Source organism: Dipodomys merriami, unplaced genomic scaffold (genome assembly GCF_024711535.1).
Source record: "Dipodomys merriami isolate MVZ:Mamm:240054 unplaced genomic scaffold, mDipMer1.0.p SCAF_2, whole genome shotgun sequence".
Taxonomy (NCBI): Eukaryota; Metazoa; Chordata; class Mammalia; order Rodentia; family Heteromyidae; genus Dipodomys; species Dipodomys merriami.
Genome location: NW_027203381.1, coordinates 31,596,052 through 31,611,311, shown reverse-complemented (window position 1 = coordinate 31,611,311; position 15,260 = coordinate 31,596,052). Strand labels below are relative to the sequence as shown.

General features: G+C 37.7%; 1 protein-coding gene across 2 annotated transcripts in view; it reads right to left on the bottom strand.

The window, feature by feature from the left end:
* Window positions 1-15,260, bottom strand: part of Klhl14 (kelch like family member 14) — a 95,541-nt gene that overhangs the window by 53,101 nt on the left and 27,180 nt on the right. For both annotated transcript variants that reach the window (XM_070029369.1, XM_070029370.1), the window contains one exon: window positions 11,238-11,359. In XM_070029369.1, coding sequence (XP_069885470.1) covers window positions 11,238-11,359 — 122 coding nt within the window. The remainder of the gene's footprint in view (window positions 1-11,237; window positions 11,360-15,260) is intronic.

Sequence of the window (15,260 nt, the reverse complement as noted above, 5' to 3'; positions counted from 1 at the left end):
TTAATTGGCAATGAGAGTCTCATAGACTTTCATGCCTTCACTGGCCTCAGATCTCAGACTCCTGAATAGCTAGGATTACAAGTGGGAGCCACTGGTACCCAGCCATCTTAGTTAAAATATAGACCTTAAGAGTTTTCCAATGAAAAATTTCACACAGAAAATAGATCATTCATTCATTCTAAAACACCTTTCTTCAGAAAATACTATATTCTTTCGTCAATCTCCAAGTAATAACAAAAGAGGCACTGGAAGATTCAGTATATAAGTATGCTTATGTGCAAAATCAGTAATTCTACTTGCACAGAGCACATGCAATTTTCTTCTGCATAAAATGCTGAAGTAGCTCATCTAGCCTTGCTTTTCCTCTAATTCTTCTTACAACATTCACTCTGCTCTTACTAGAGTAATGAGAAGCAGCAAAATGTAGGCTCTGGAGCATTATTTGGTATCCATTGTGGCTCAGCCATTTACCTTGCAAAAATGACTTCATGTCTCTGTTTCCATTCATACTTCATAAGTAGAAGTAATAACAATGTGTATTGTAAAGAGCTATTGTGAATATTGAATGAACAAATGTAAGTGAAGTGCCTAGAACTTCACAATTCATTTTCTCCTTATACATTAGATATACTGAGTTGATTATATTTCCAAGAAAAGGAAGGTCAAAAACCCTTACCCTCTAGTATCTCTCAATGTGATGTTGTTTGAAATAGGGTCTTTGCAGCTGAAGATTTCCTACTGAATTAGGGTAGGCCCTAACAATCAAGAATAAAACAGTAAAACATTTAGATAAGGGAGTGACATAAGAAATAAATCTCTGTGAAGATAGATATAGATTGAAATGATGGAAGTGTAAGCCATGGAACACCAAAAATTGCCAAGAGCTAGCAGAAGCTAGAAAGAGGTAATGAAGGATTTTCCCCTCTTTTGGGAGAGAATATTGTCCTGCTGACAACTTGACTGCAGTCCTCCAGCTTTGAGAACAGTGAGAAATCAAGTTTTCATTGTTTTGACCCATCTAGTTTGTGATACATTATTATGGCACTCTTAGGAAATAAATCCATCAGGTCAGTAGGAAGAAAGAATGAGAAACCAAAAGCTGCAAGTCTCACACTCAGGCCAAGTCTCGTGTGCGATTCATTTTATATTCTTTGAATTTAGAATGTCTTAAGGGTCATTTATTTGTTCTTAACTTGCCTCTAAAGAAAAAGGTTTGGCCCAGTGGAAGTAGTATGCTCCATACTAAGAGCCATGCTGCTGCTACAAAAGCCACTTGCTATGGTAGAAGATTTAAAATCTAATTCTGTAAGCAAAACGAAATTAGAAATTCAGTTTCTCAGTCATCTTAGTCTCCTTTGAAGTGTTCAGTAGACACATGTGGATACCATATAGAACTGCACAGATAGAGAATAAAGTGCTATTTGAGAGTGCTACATGATATACTCTAACAGGATGTAGGAGGCAACTGAAGCAAGCAGACAGGATATGTGGAAGAAAGGAAGATGCAGTATTCTTGTGATACAGATAAGCAAGTCCATACATTTGTGTGCAACAGTGTTAGTAGTGGGGTTTGAATTCAGGGCCTCACGTTCTTGCTTAGTTTTTTGATCAAGTGTGGCCCTCTGTCACTTGAACCATACCTCTACTTCTGGCTTTTTGCTAGTTAATTAGAGATGAGAGCATTTGGGATTTGTTTGCCTGGGCTGGCTTCGAACTGGGATTCTCAGAGCTCAGCCTCCTGAGTAAACAAGATTACAGGAGCCTGTCCTAGTACTCTGTAAAATTCACTGAACGAAGAAGAAAGAGTGATTATGGCAGAACTGAAGGTTGGCAGTGCTCACAAGATGGGGTCTCACTTGTTGAATAGCTTATTGCTTTCTTCTTAAAGTCATATATGTGACTGCTTTTCTGTAAAATAGACAAAGGATCTTTATTCTATGTAATTCTTTGTATTTATTTATTTTTAATTTTACTTTATTGTGAAGATGCTGTACAGAGGGGTTACAGTTACATGAGTAAGGTAATGGGTACGTAATTCTTTTTAGATCTTTACAGTTGTAAATTATTCCCAAGGTCAAGCATCACATGGAAAAGGAATAGCTTTTTTTTAAAGGTAACATATATGCCTGATGGAAATATATCTGGTACAGCATTGGTTAATATTTTGGTCTCTTAACAGTGTGAAGGAGGTAAATGCTGCAGAGCAACAAATGAAATCAAGAAATCCATGAGCTACGATCTCTCTCCTCCTCTTCAAATCTAATCATACAGATGAATAAATTGCTATAAAAATACCAAAAATAAAACTAAAAACAATGACTGAATCATTTTTTTTAAATCTCATGTACTCTGTGTTCAGGTAGCAAGAAATTTAATTCCAGTCAGACCAGTCTCCTGTGATTTTTTTCCCCTTTCATCTAAGATATTTTTAATGCTCAGAGGCATTATAATAGAAAAGCATGTATTTTTGCCTGGTTTATACCCATCGTCCTTACCATTACAACAAGACAAAAGCATTAAAGTAAAATTAATCATGTCACAAGATTTTAGCAAAAACAAGTGAGACCATGCATAAAGCATCGCTTTGTCTAGTGTGAAGTCACGCTCTGATTAAAAACATATAATGAAAGTGAAAGTGATACATCATTGCCTTACCAGTAGGGTTTTCTGAAAGTGCTTTGCAGTGCTCCACATAAAAATGTGGGAACATTTTAGTCTTTGAAGCTCACAATGATTATTGTTCTAGCTACATAACGGGAATTCGGTCTTAATTTTTTTCTCCTTAATAAATTAAGACTTAAAAACCAAACAAGGCATGCCAGTAGGATTAATAATCAGAAAGCACTGTAAGGAGCCAAATCGTTTTGACATTCAGGCATACAGCTGAGGAAGTAGCTACTTGTCCTCCTTGTCCCATACAAAGGAAACCTTAATGCCAGCTTGATATGGCCAGGGCCCTAATGAATATGAAGGTGTGGCTATGTGAACACCCATTCCCAGGAACAGAGTCATTTGTGTCTGATACACAAAGCTCCAAATTCTAACATGCGGAATGCTCACCAAAGGTAGTTTCAGTTAATGATACCACTAAGACATCTCATCTCATGGGTAGTTTACTTGTTTGAACTTTGCTATAATTATTTCTAATGTTTGATAAAGATATTTAAATAAAATAAGCATTCACCAAAACTAGCTTGTTATTTCTTTTTGTTATCATTAAAAGAAAAACCATTTCCATGTGTATGTGCTTATTTTTTTTTCTGGTACCAGGTTGGCTTTGAACTACATTCCTCAGATGTCAGAGTAGCTAGAATTATAGGTGTGAACCACTTGGGCTCAGCCTATTCCTTTTTTTTTTAATGAACAATGAAAATTACTTCTTTGTTGATGAAAGCAATTTATTTATAATAATTCAATAGACTTGTATAATTTATTCTGGTTGTGTTTATGTGTGTGCATATATATGCATATACATATATGTACATGTAATATATACACCCACACACATATAACACTTCTTTTTTCTCTCAAAGTAAAAATGCAAGTTATGAACTAACCACAGAACTCCTATATGACTAGTGTTCTGGCTAAGATCTTTAATCATATCTCTTCTCTCCTACCTCAATATGAATTTGGCCATGCAGTTTCCTTCTTCCTTCCTTCCTTTCCTTCCTTCCTTCCTTCCTTCCTTCCTTCCTTCCTTCCTTCCTTCCTTCCTTCCTTCCTTCCTTCCTTCCTTCCTCCCTTTCTCTCTCCTTCCCTCCCTTCCCCTCTCTCTTCTTTCTTTCTTTCTTTCTTTCTTTCTTTCTTTCTTTCTTTCTTTCTTTCTTTCTTTCTTTCTTTCTTTCTTTCTTTTCTTTTTCTGGCAAGGTCTTTGCACTTATTGTTAACTAACAATATTGTTAACTAACTACCTTCACCTGAGCCTCTGCCTAAGTCCTATTTTTCCTTTAATTGTCAGTTCAAATGCAACATCTTTGGTGGTGATATTCTAAGCTAGATTTCTAAGTGAGCTCAGTCCTCTCCACTTCCAGATTGTCTATACTTTCTACCTTTCCTTCAGAGCACTGCCACATTTCATTGCTAGTGGGGTTTTTGATTAATGCTGATTTTCCCCATGGAATTCTAACTCATTGGGGAAATGGTAATGTTTAACTCAGAGTTGTATCCTTTGTGACACAGAAGATACCAAGTGTATCTGGGCACCCAGTGGTGCACATCTATAATCCTAGCTACTCACGAGAGTGAGATCTGAGGATTGCAGTTTGAAGCCAGCTTGGGCAGGAAAGTCTGTAAGACTTTTATCTCCAATTAACCACATCAAAAGTCCAAAGTGGTGCAGTGGCTCAAGTGGTAGAGTGCTAGCCTTGAGCAAAAAGAATCCAGGAATAGCACATAGGCACAGCATTCAAATCCCAGGACTGGGGGGGGCGCATTGCAGGGGGCGGGGAGGTACCAAGTATATTTGCTGAGTAAATGAAATTAGTTCCCCAAATGAGAACACTAGAGAAGATCATTTTTTCAGGATTTACATTTAAGGATTTGCCAGATTTAGTGTGCTGTCTGACTAGGAGCTCAAATTTAAGCTGTCTTTATGACTCCTACCTCCTATAGGCCACTTTCAGTATTAAACACCAATAATTGTATCCAAAAGAGGCATTGGAATTATTTACATACATACTGTCCTCTGGAGAAGAAACAATTACTATATTCAAGGGAAATATCAACCAGAAGTAAATGAGAGATGGCCACATGAAGTCAAGTGCTTTTTCTAGGCATCCACCTTAGTTGACATACAGTACTTGGAATGACCACCACATATAATTTTTTTTTTTTAAAAATCTATGAAAAATCCACTACTGCACTGGTGCATGAATACTCAGTAGCAAATAATTCAAGATATATAGCAATGTGCAGCCATGTATTTCAAATTAGAATTGAGCTCATTGAAGGTAAAATTAGATGCTAACGTATTTAAAGTCAAGACACAATTTTTCCTTCTGTTTGCCCAAAGTCATGGAAACAATTGCTCCATGAACTGAAACAAAAGGTTCCAGGCTAAAAGACAGCAACTGTTATGCTATTGCATAAAATCTTTAGGTCACTATGTTTTCACTAACACCAAAAACAAAAATTAGAATGGTATCTCCACTCAAAATTCTTTCTTTCCTTCCTTCCTTCCTTCCTTCCTTCCTTCCTTCTTTCCTTCCTTCCTTCCTTCCTTCCTTCCTTCCTTCCTTCCTTCCTTCCTCCTTTTCTTCCTTCCTTCCTTCCTTCCTTCCTTCCTTCCTTCCTTCCTTCCTTCCTTCCTTCCTTCCTTCCTTCCTTTCTTCATTCCTCCCTTCCTTTCTTTCCATGTTTTTATTTCTATTCCTTTTCTTGCTAGGTAAGTTTTCTGCTACTAATATACATTCTGCAATGTGGAATGTACTGTCTACCAACTTCACCTATCTGCCAAAAAATTAAATTACACTAAACAATTTGCAGGTTTCAATCCATGGTAATAAAATTACTATAAATAAAGACAATCACAGGAGGGTTGGGTGGGGTGGGAGGGGGGAGGATGGGAAGAGATGGGAAGGGGAAACAAAGGAGGAGGTGACAATGCTTGATAAGAAATGTACTCATTATTTTGCCCATGTAATTGTAACCCCTCTGTACATTATTTTCACAATAAAAAAAAAGACAATCACTTTTGGAAAACCTTGATTCAACTTACCTTTTCTTTCTCAACAACAGATAAACATAAGAAATGTTTAAGAGTTTTTTAATAACTTTATTTTACTCTCAATATATTTTCAAAGAACAGAAACAGGCTGAAATCAAGACACAGAAAATCCAAGGCAAGAATTCCAATCTAATGTGTTAATGTAAAGGTTTGTTATTTCCCCTTTAAAAGAAATTGAATATGGAACCAGGTAATTTGAGGAGATGGGAGGGTTAGGACAGATCAGGGAGAATGAAGGAAGCTGACCAAGATGCATTGTACTTATAAATAGACAGGTTGAATTGAGACTCCTTTGTATACTTACTTAACATAATATAAAAATATTAAAAACAAAAGAAATTGATACCGACCATCCCCAGGGCTCTTCCTATGTAATGGTATCAAGTTAAGTGTCCTCCACTGGGAATATAACCTGGGAAATCACTATGTAGCAGCTCCATTCATTTTCTATGATTGAGAAATCAAAGGCCCCACATCCTTACATTACAAAGTTGAGGAAAGAGTTGCTACCAATGTATGGATGAGGAAGGAAAAACAGTTCTAATGCTTCTAGAAAATGAACTTCAGTGGTCAAAAGAAATGATAAGCCTATCTAGCTAAGCAATAGAATTTTCATCTACTGTTGATAAGGTGAAGTTATCGTTGTAACAGGAAAGGGCTGTGAAGTCCTTGTCCTGCCATTAATCAAAGAAATCAACAGAGAAGCACTTAATAAATAGGATCTCTTATGTAAAATACAGGAAAAAGGAAGCTGCTAGTTCCTGGGAACTACCTTCACCTACCAGTGAAGAAGCTGAATACAACAGTGATCTCTTCAGTGCTGTTCCAGAGCAAAGGAAGTAAAGTACTTCCACATATGGACTTCATAAAACTTGGCTATATGTGGAATCTGTTATTAAAAGTGCACAATTGCTAGCAAAATTTTTTAATCTTGTGTTAAGAATTCAGCTACTTTTTTTTTCTGCATTGGCTGCTTTAGTATTCACGTCTCCTGTACTGCTTTCTTTTTATTTCAAATATGAAAAATTTTATTGCTCCATGATCTGTGTGAATTCCACTATGTATTTTCTTTTTTATGTTTATTGTAGAGATGATGTACAAAGAGGTTACAGCTATATAAGTGAGGTAATGAGCATATTTCTTTTTGAAGTGTCTCCTCTTCCTTCATTTTTCTAGCATTTTTCCCAACCCACTTTCCCCCCAGAAGTTTATAGTTCATTATCAGCATAGTGTCTAGTGAATATCACTGCTGCATTTGTTAATCCTTTTTACCATTTCTGTGCTCCCTCTTACCCTCCCCAAAACATATAAACCTACATATAAGACAAAGGGTAGAGAAATCAAAAACAGTGACAAAGGAAAACACACACACACACACACACACACACACACACACACACACGCGCGCGCGCACACACACACACACACACACACATACACGAAGCAAAATAACATAAAACTCCTTGTTTCCATTTCCTGGAGTTCATTTCTATAAACATCATTTTATATGATCATATGTCCATACCTACTGAACCTTTGTGATCCTCTCCTAAGAATATCTTCCTTTGGTCTCATTGTGTTAATGTCTAAACAAGGCCACACTAAAGCTACCAGCACAGCCATGTACATTACAGCACTGTTTACCATAGCCAACATGTGGAAGGAATCAACCCAGATATCCCTTAGCAAACAAATATATCAAGAGAATGTGGTATACAGGGCTGGGAAGGTGGCTCAGTGGTAGAGCGCTTGCCTTGCATGCATGAGGTCCTGGGTTCAATTCCTCAGCACCACATAAGCAAAAAGAAAAAAGCCAGAAGCAGTGCTGTGGCTCAAGTGGTAGAGCGTTAGCCTTGAGCTGAAGAGCTGAGGGACAGTGCCCAGGCCCAGAGTTCAGGCCCCACAACTGGACCCCCCCACCCAAAAAAAATGTGGTATACATATACAATGGATTGTATACTTCTGTCAGAAAGAATGATATTGTACCATTCATAAGGAAATGGAAAGACTTGGAAAAAAATTATATTAAGTGAAGTAAGTCAGAGCCAAAGAAACATAGGTCCCATGGTTTCCTTCATTTGTTGCAACTAGAAAGTGCCTATAAATCTACTGGATGGTAAAAGACAAAAACAATACACTTGGACTAGATAGCCAGCCTGTACTGCTTTCTAGTAAGTTAAGAATGAAACAGGAGACAGGTACAGAATTGAGAAATGCAAGAGAAATAACACTATACAACAAAAATGAATAATGTACCTAAATTCCCCTTTGTTATTAACAGGCAAGGAAATAGCAATGCTTCATTTTATTCTTATTACCTAACACTTCACACTTGCAAGAGGATTTTACAGTTGTTTTTATGTTATTTCTCAATATATTTTGACAGAGATTTAGAAACTCTGTTAGTATACTTAACATAATTTCTTTTTTTATGTTTTTATTGTAAAGATACTATACAGAGGGGTAACATTTACATGAGTAAGGTAATGAGTACATTTCCTATCAAGCATTGTTACCCCCTCCTTTGTTTTCCCCTCCTATTCCTTCCCTCCCTCCCCAACTCCTACTCCCCTCCTGAAGTTGTAAAGTTCCTTTTCAACATAATGTCTTGTACGTCTCATTGTTACAATGGGTCCACCTGTATCCTTGTTTCAGCATTTTGTTATTTCTGTTCCCCTCCTAAACATCATTTCTATAATGCTATATCAGATGCTTCTTCCAAAAAGGAAGGTACAATGGAGAAGAGAAAGAGGGAGTTAATGCAATCAAGAATTCACAAATTAACAAGAGTGAGGGAAAGGGTGGATTAGGGAGGGATGGGTGAAAATGTTGACAGGGGTGATATTGATCAAGAAGCAGCATTGTATTCACAAACTGCTTTATTAAATGGCAACTTCTTTGTGGAACTCTTAAAGTTAATAAAAAATTATGAAGTCTGGGCCAGTGTGCTACCAAGATAGACTTTTCAGTTACAATAATTGTTCCCTTTGTTGTTTGGATAAAACACACTATAGGTTGGTTGACTACGTGTGTGCTGGAGATCCAACGCAGAGCCTAGTGCATATTAGATAAGCACTTTGTTACTGAGCTACCTTCTCAACCATTGAGTTTTTTAAATTAAGACTATATGGACACAATTACTCCCTCATTGTATTCAATGTTATTTTTTCTCTATATACAGTCTTATTTAAAATATTTGTTGTAACACCATACTTAATCCTTTACATGAGCAAAGATCACCTCCCTTCAGAAACCTCACAAAAACTCTAAGTGTACTCCTTCTAAAGTGTTTCCAAAATCATTTTCCTTTGTTATACAATGTGTATAAATAGTGTAGCTCCCTTATCAGGGAAACCCATGTGTTTCTGCCTGTGGAATATTATCTTTGAAATAGATGTTTACCTATGAGACTCCTCGAGAGACATTTGCTCATGATAAGTCTATAGAGTATTCTAAGGTTCAGCATAACCAATCTCAGGTGTTAGAAGACTGCTAGTCAACTTTTGCATGAAAACAGTCATTCAATAAATAAGCAGACCTCAAGCTAGGAAGACTGTCTCTCTTTCCTTTGCCTGTGATTTTTACCTCCTTGTCAAATTAGCTTAGCACTTCTGAATGATGTTTGATGGTTAACCTCTCTCTGAGCAAGGTTTAAACTGAACACAAGACTTTCTATAGGTATTGTTCATAATGCTTTAATCAGTCTTTTGGCCTTTACTGTAGGATTTCAATAAATAGCTAATTGGTTGCAACATTAGCTATTTGGAAAAGTAGGTAGATTTGTCAATGACTACCATTTATTAGTTGTGTTTACAATCTTCCTGTTCCTATGTTCTTCCTACTTTTCTCTTGGAGATCTTTTGTCTTCTTTCCCTTCTTCCATGGATCACTTTATGTAGGCTTTCCAAAATGATCAATTATCAAATAATTGATTCTTTAGTTTTATTTTAGCTCTAGTTTCTGAAAAATCTTTAAGATACAACTTGATTATTCACTTAGGTATTTAAATCACTATAGATGATATGTTCATCAAACAGAGAATAAAACATTTTAAGATATCTTTTTTTTTTTTTTTTTGGTCCGGTCATGGGGTCTGAACTTTGGGCCTGGGCGCTGTCCCTGAGCTCTTCAGCTCAAGGCTAGCGCTCTACCACTTGAGCCACAGCGCCACTCCCGGCTTTTTTCTTTTTGCTTATGTGGTGCTGAGGAATCGAACCCACGGCCTCAGGCATGCAAGGCAAGCACTCTAACACTGAGCCACCTTCCCAGCCCCATTTTAAGATATCTTTAACTTATTTTTTTCTATCTTCCTCTTCCTTAATCTCACTGTGTGGATTTCTCTACTCCTTCACTGCAAGCATGGATAGTGGCATCCAGGGAGTCCTCTCGATGCAGTGCATGGACATTGTTACTTCAGGTTTTGCTGGGCTAAGCCAGCTCCTAAATGTATCATTTCAAGTACCACCTCACAAGTCTTTGCTCTTCTTCTGCTCTGATGTGCAAACTCATGTCTTGTTTCCATTATTTTAAAGATATTTCAGGGAAAAATAATTTTAAAAAGAACAACAATCTGCCAAAATATAAAACTGCTTAAAAGACACATGCAGTGGGGAAAAAAATCTAACTTTCAACTCTTGTTGGTTTTCAATGTATGGCTTTGATTTATGGATCAAAATTGCTCATTTATTATTTTATCTATACAGCTCTGGGCCATTTTGACAGTTAAAATTTAGTTTTATTGACCAGTGCAGCCACTGTGCCCATGAGGGGACTGGTGCACACAGCTTGCTGCACTTAGGAAACGATGATTTTTGATTCCATGACTGAGTCAGATTGGGAATCATAACCGATAAAACACTAAGTTCCAAATCTGAGTGCCCAAGGCAAGAGGTTCGCTGTAAAACACAATCACCCTTTAAGGGGAGAAGGGGAGGAGGAAAATAGCTGAAAGTTTTGCAAGCACAATTTAAGGCAGCTGGGACAGACCACAAATATATCTGTTCATCCAAGCTGTGAAGTAGTATAAGGAGTCAGCTCCCCAAGAACCCCATCCCCTCCAGACTATAGATTAATGAAGAAAAATACCTAAATACCAAAATAAATGTTCATTACAGAGTCAATGAACTATACAACCATTTTAATGTGAGAAAACTTAACAGTGCTAGTAAACAACCCTTCATTTTCCTATCAACAACACAAAAGTGAATGATTTTAGGGATCATCTTTAATCACCCAGTTCCTCCCCTATCCATTTCAATACATTCAGACACATAAACCAGCACAGTTATTTTTAGGCCAGTATTATCAAGCCCATTCAACCACCAAACTGACCAGCATTCTCATGCCATGTTAATTTGGGCTTTTACTCTAAATGCCCCTGACACATAAACAAAACTCTAAAAGCTAGCACAGCAATAAAATGTCTGATTTGATTAACCATATTATCAAATTCATCAAGAGAGCTGGTAGCCTTAGATAAATAGGAAAGTAAATAAACAATTGCACTTACTTGTGAGTATTTTCCATGTCTTCTTTTCGTCGTCATAATATTGAACCAAATTGCTGGGTAGCCGGTCCGGTCCAGGAGGTAACCCTCCAACCAATAAGAGCATTTTCTTGTTAGAGCGAATTCTTCACCCAAAACAAAAAAGGAGATGAATAACCACATTATTAGAGAGTCTTTTTAGTGGCAACAAAATCATAACCATCAAAAAGAATGTTGCTTGCTCGCAGATTTCGATTTCATTTTTTTTCCTGTTTCTTCTCCCAATCATGTCTCAACAGTTCTTTTTTGAACCAAGCAGAAAAATGATTAGAAAAGCTGCATATCCCTCTACTTGTGGAATAATAAGCTCCTTTTATGCAATTTGTTAGAGGTTCATTCTAGAACGACCTTTTTCTTATATTATCCCTTTAAATCATCACTCTTTACAGCTGAATACACATGAAATGCTCTGGAGTTGTACTAAGGTTAAGCATTAAAGTTGCATGTCAAAAATCGTATTAGTCAAAATCATTATTATAAGCCATTCGCCACTCAAAGAACCTTGAAAAAATTAAGGTTAGGCAGAGTTTGTGAACCAACTCTTTAATCACCCAGGGAACTTCAAAGACCAGTTTGGTACAATTAGTAGCATGGGGCTAACTGAGGTGGGTTAACCAATTTGAACATGAATTTTTGGTTTGTGGAATTGAGCTTTGACTTCTGCCTCTATCCATCCACCCCGCCCCCCTCAACCACTCCCGCTCACCCTCCCCTCTGCTCTCCCCCTGTGCACCACTGGCGATACAGCAGCACCAATTGGTAAAAATGAGACTGTGATGTTGTTGTGAGCCTCCCCAGAGTGGAGCCCTGCCAATGCTTGCCACTGATCCAGCGGCATGAACCTGCTCAACTGTGCAAAGTCACTCTAATTCCCTCCCTCTGTTTTTCTACCTTCTCCCCCAGGGGGCAACCACTGAAAGGAGTGACTACCCACCCATCAAGAGCTGGCAATTCGCTGCTATTAACCGTGACTGTGATTCCCAGTCTGCCTGGCAGTTCCTGAGAACAGGCCCGCAATGTCTCATATGCAGTAAAAAGCTATAAGATGCACCCTGGCCAGCACATGCGACCTGATGGATGTACAATCCTCAGGAACAGTAATGGATTGAGCGCACTTGCCACTGAAGCAGGGAGAGGAGGCCCAGACCCCCACAAGGGGCCTGCTGATTTAACAGTCACTTTACATATAATTGAACTTTTCATTTACCTGAAAGGCTCAAGGTGGTGGCAGAAGAAACGGAACAACCGTAATTGAAGGGGGGGGGGAAGTCAATAAATACGAAAGGGTTTCTCTTAAATATGATCACAACCCATAGTGGAGCTCTGAATCTACTACATATTCAGCCTGTTTTGATTCAAGGATGCTTGGTAAAACAGGCTCCATGGAGAAGCACTGTTTGTTGATTAAGAACTTAACATTCAGAGAGTTAACTTCATACAGCTAATGACACTTCCATATGAAGGAAAGGAATGGGAGAATTCTTTTAATGAAATGCTGGTGTTGTTGAATGCATTGTGTATGTCTCAGGAGGAAAAATACCTTCTGGAGAAACCAGGTTACAGACGTATCAATAGAGGGAGCTGTACTTATAGGGGAGTGACTAAGAAAATAGCAGCTGGCAACATTAATTTGGCCATCCTGAGGATATATAGTTGGATGGAAAAAAGGAAAACCCCAACAATATACATTTAATGAATTCTTGACCCATATGTCTTAGTGACTACTCATTGGCAAGCAAAAACAAAATATAGCAAAAATCTCTGTACATTGAGGATTTCAATAATTGGTTTTCTGAGACAGGTTGAGGAAAACCAATGTGCTTTTTTTTCTTTTTCTTTTTTTCTTTCTTTTTTTTTTATTTGGTTCGGTCATGGGGCTTGAACTCTGGGCTTGGGTGCTGTCCCAGAGTTCTTCAGCTCAAGGTGAGCACTCTACCACTTGAGCCATGGTGCCATTTCTAGTTTTGTGGTGGTTTATTGGAGATAAGAATCTCACAGACTTTCCTGCCCAGGCTGGTTTTGAACTGTAATCCTCAGATCTCAGCCTCCTCAGTAACTAGGATTATAGGCGTGAACCACTGGTACCCGGCTAGGACTCCTTTTTTATTTACATACAGTATACATACAATTCATGGGTCATATAATTTTGTAAATATGTAGTCACAGAGCTAATATCTAGGGTTATTTTTTCACCTGGTTTTTGCACAAATAACCAAATACTGTATTTGTACAAAAAAAAGTCAAGATGAAAGCAGATTGTTCTTTTAGTTGTCCATAATTTAACACTTGTAGACAGAGCTATTCAAAATGAAAGACATGATCCTGTGGTGATCCTTGCATCATATGCATCCATACTGCCAGATTGCAGATAGGAGAAGGTAGACCAATATTGATGGGAATAAACATAGAGTGGAGGACTTACTGAAATTGTGCTTGTGAGAAAAGCAACATAGCAATAATAAGTCTCTGTTTTAATGAATACATACACTGCTTAAAAATGTGTTTCATGAATTACAAAAGGAGATAAATGGATGGCTCAGATATATTTGTAAAGCCATTTCTGATAAAACCCAGGATCAATCTCAATGGCTATTTTCCACTCTGACTTAGATAGGCCATCTCTGTGGGTAAGTAAAGGATCTAGAGTCATTGTGCTCTCTGTCCAAAGAGCCAACCATTTCCATCTGTCCTCTAAGAACTGGACTGAGATTTTCAATACATAAACCACTGAACAGTTGGCAAATGGTTTCAGCCTCCATCCGTGCCAACAATGACATGATTCAGGGCTAGCTAGCCAGCAGCACTGAAAGACTTCACATCACTAAGTCAAATTTCTAAGCCATCTACAGGCTCCATAGAAGAAAATTACATGGAGGAATAGGAAAACACACCCACTCTCACTAGAATGTGTTTTCTACTGAGGAACAGTGCTGGCCCTCTTAGTCAGTGAAGACACATTTCAAATCTTTTCCATTGTTATATTTATGTCATTATTCATTCAAATTTATGGCACTGTATTTGGAGTATTTTGTCACTAAGGCTTGCGCTATTCAATTTTCTAGTCCAGCATCAATATTATTTAATTCTAAATAAGGTTTAAATTTCTATTTTGTAGTCAACCACATAGAAGACAAAACTGGGATGAAGCTCTTGACAAATTGCATGACACAGAGAAATAACACATAACCTAGCTAAATACATTTGAGTGGGTTTCTCACCAAATTTTAGAGGGTTTTGACTGTCGGAATGGCCAATTGTCTAACTCTGCATTTTATAAAGAGGTGAGAAAAGCCGGGCGCTGGTGGCTCACGCCGGCAATCCTAGCTACTCAGGAGGCTGAGATTTGAGGATCTTGGTTCAAAGCCAGCCCGGGCAGGAAAGTCCATAAGACTCTTATCTCCAATAAACCACTCAAAAACCAGAAGTGGTGCTGTGGCTCAAGCGGTAGAGTGCTAGCCTTGAGCTGAAGAGCGCAGGGACAGCGCCCAGGCCCAGTGTTGAAGCCCCATGACCGACCAAAAAAAAAAAGAAGAAGAAGAAGAGGTGAGAAAGAAAGCACATACTTGTGAACTATATAAAATGAAGAAACTTTCAGGATTCAAATAAAGGGATCTAAGAGAGATTACTCCACATTTCTTATTGCTTAAGAATAAATGAGAAAACCCATCCCATATTTTACTATGATAAAAATGCAGTGTCAACTATTCAATTATTCCTACAAAGTAATACATGTGAATAATTCTATGGAAAAGCTTTCATTCTTTTCACAATGTGCAATTATAATAGCAACAATGACATTAATGACAGATCAAAATGAATGTGTATTGGGTATTGAGTCCTTGATTATCATGCTATTTATTTGATGTATGTGAACCTCAAGTTGTAAACTCCAGGAATAAAAGAAAAATATGAATTGGAAAAATAAAATCAAGACAATCTGAACTAACTGTTCTGAAGGAGGTTTCAATTATTCTTGTCCAAATAATT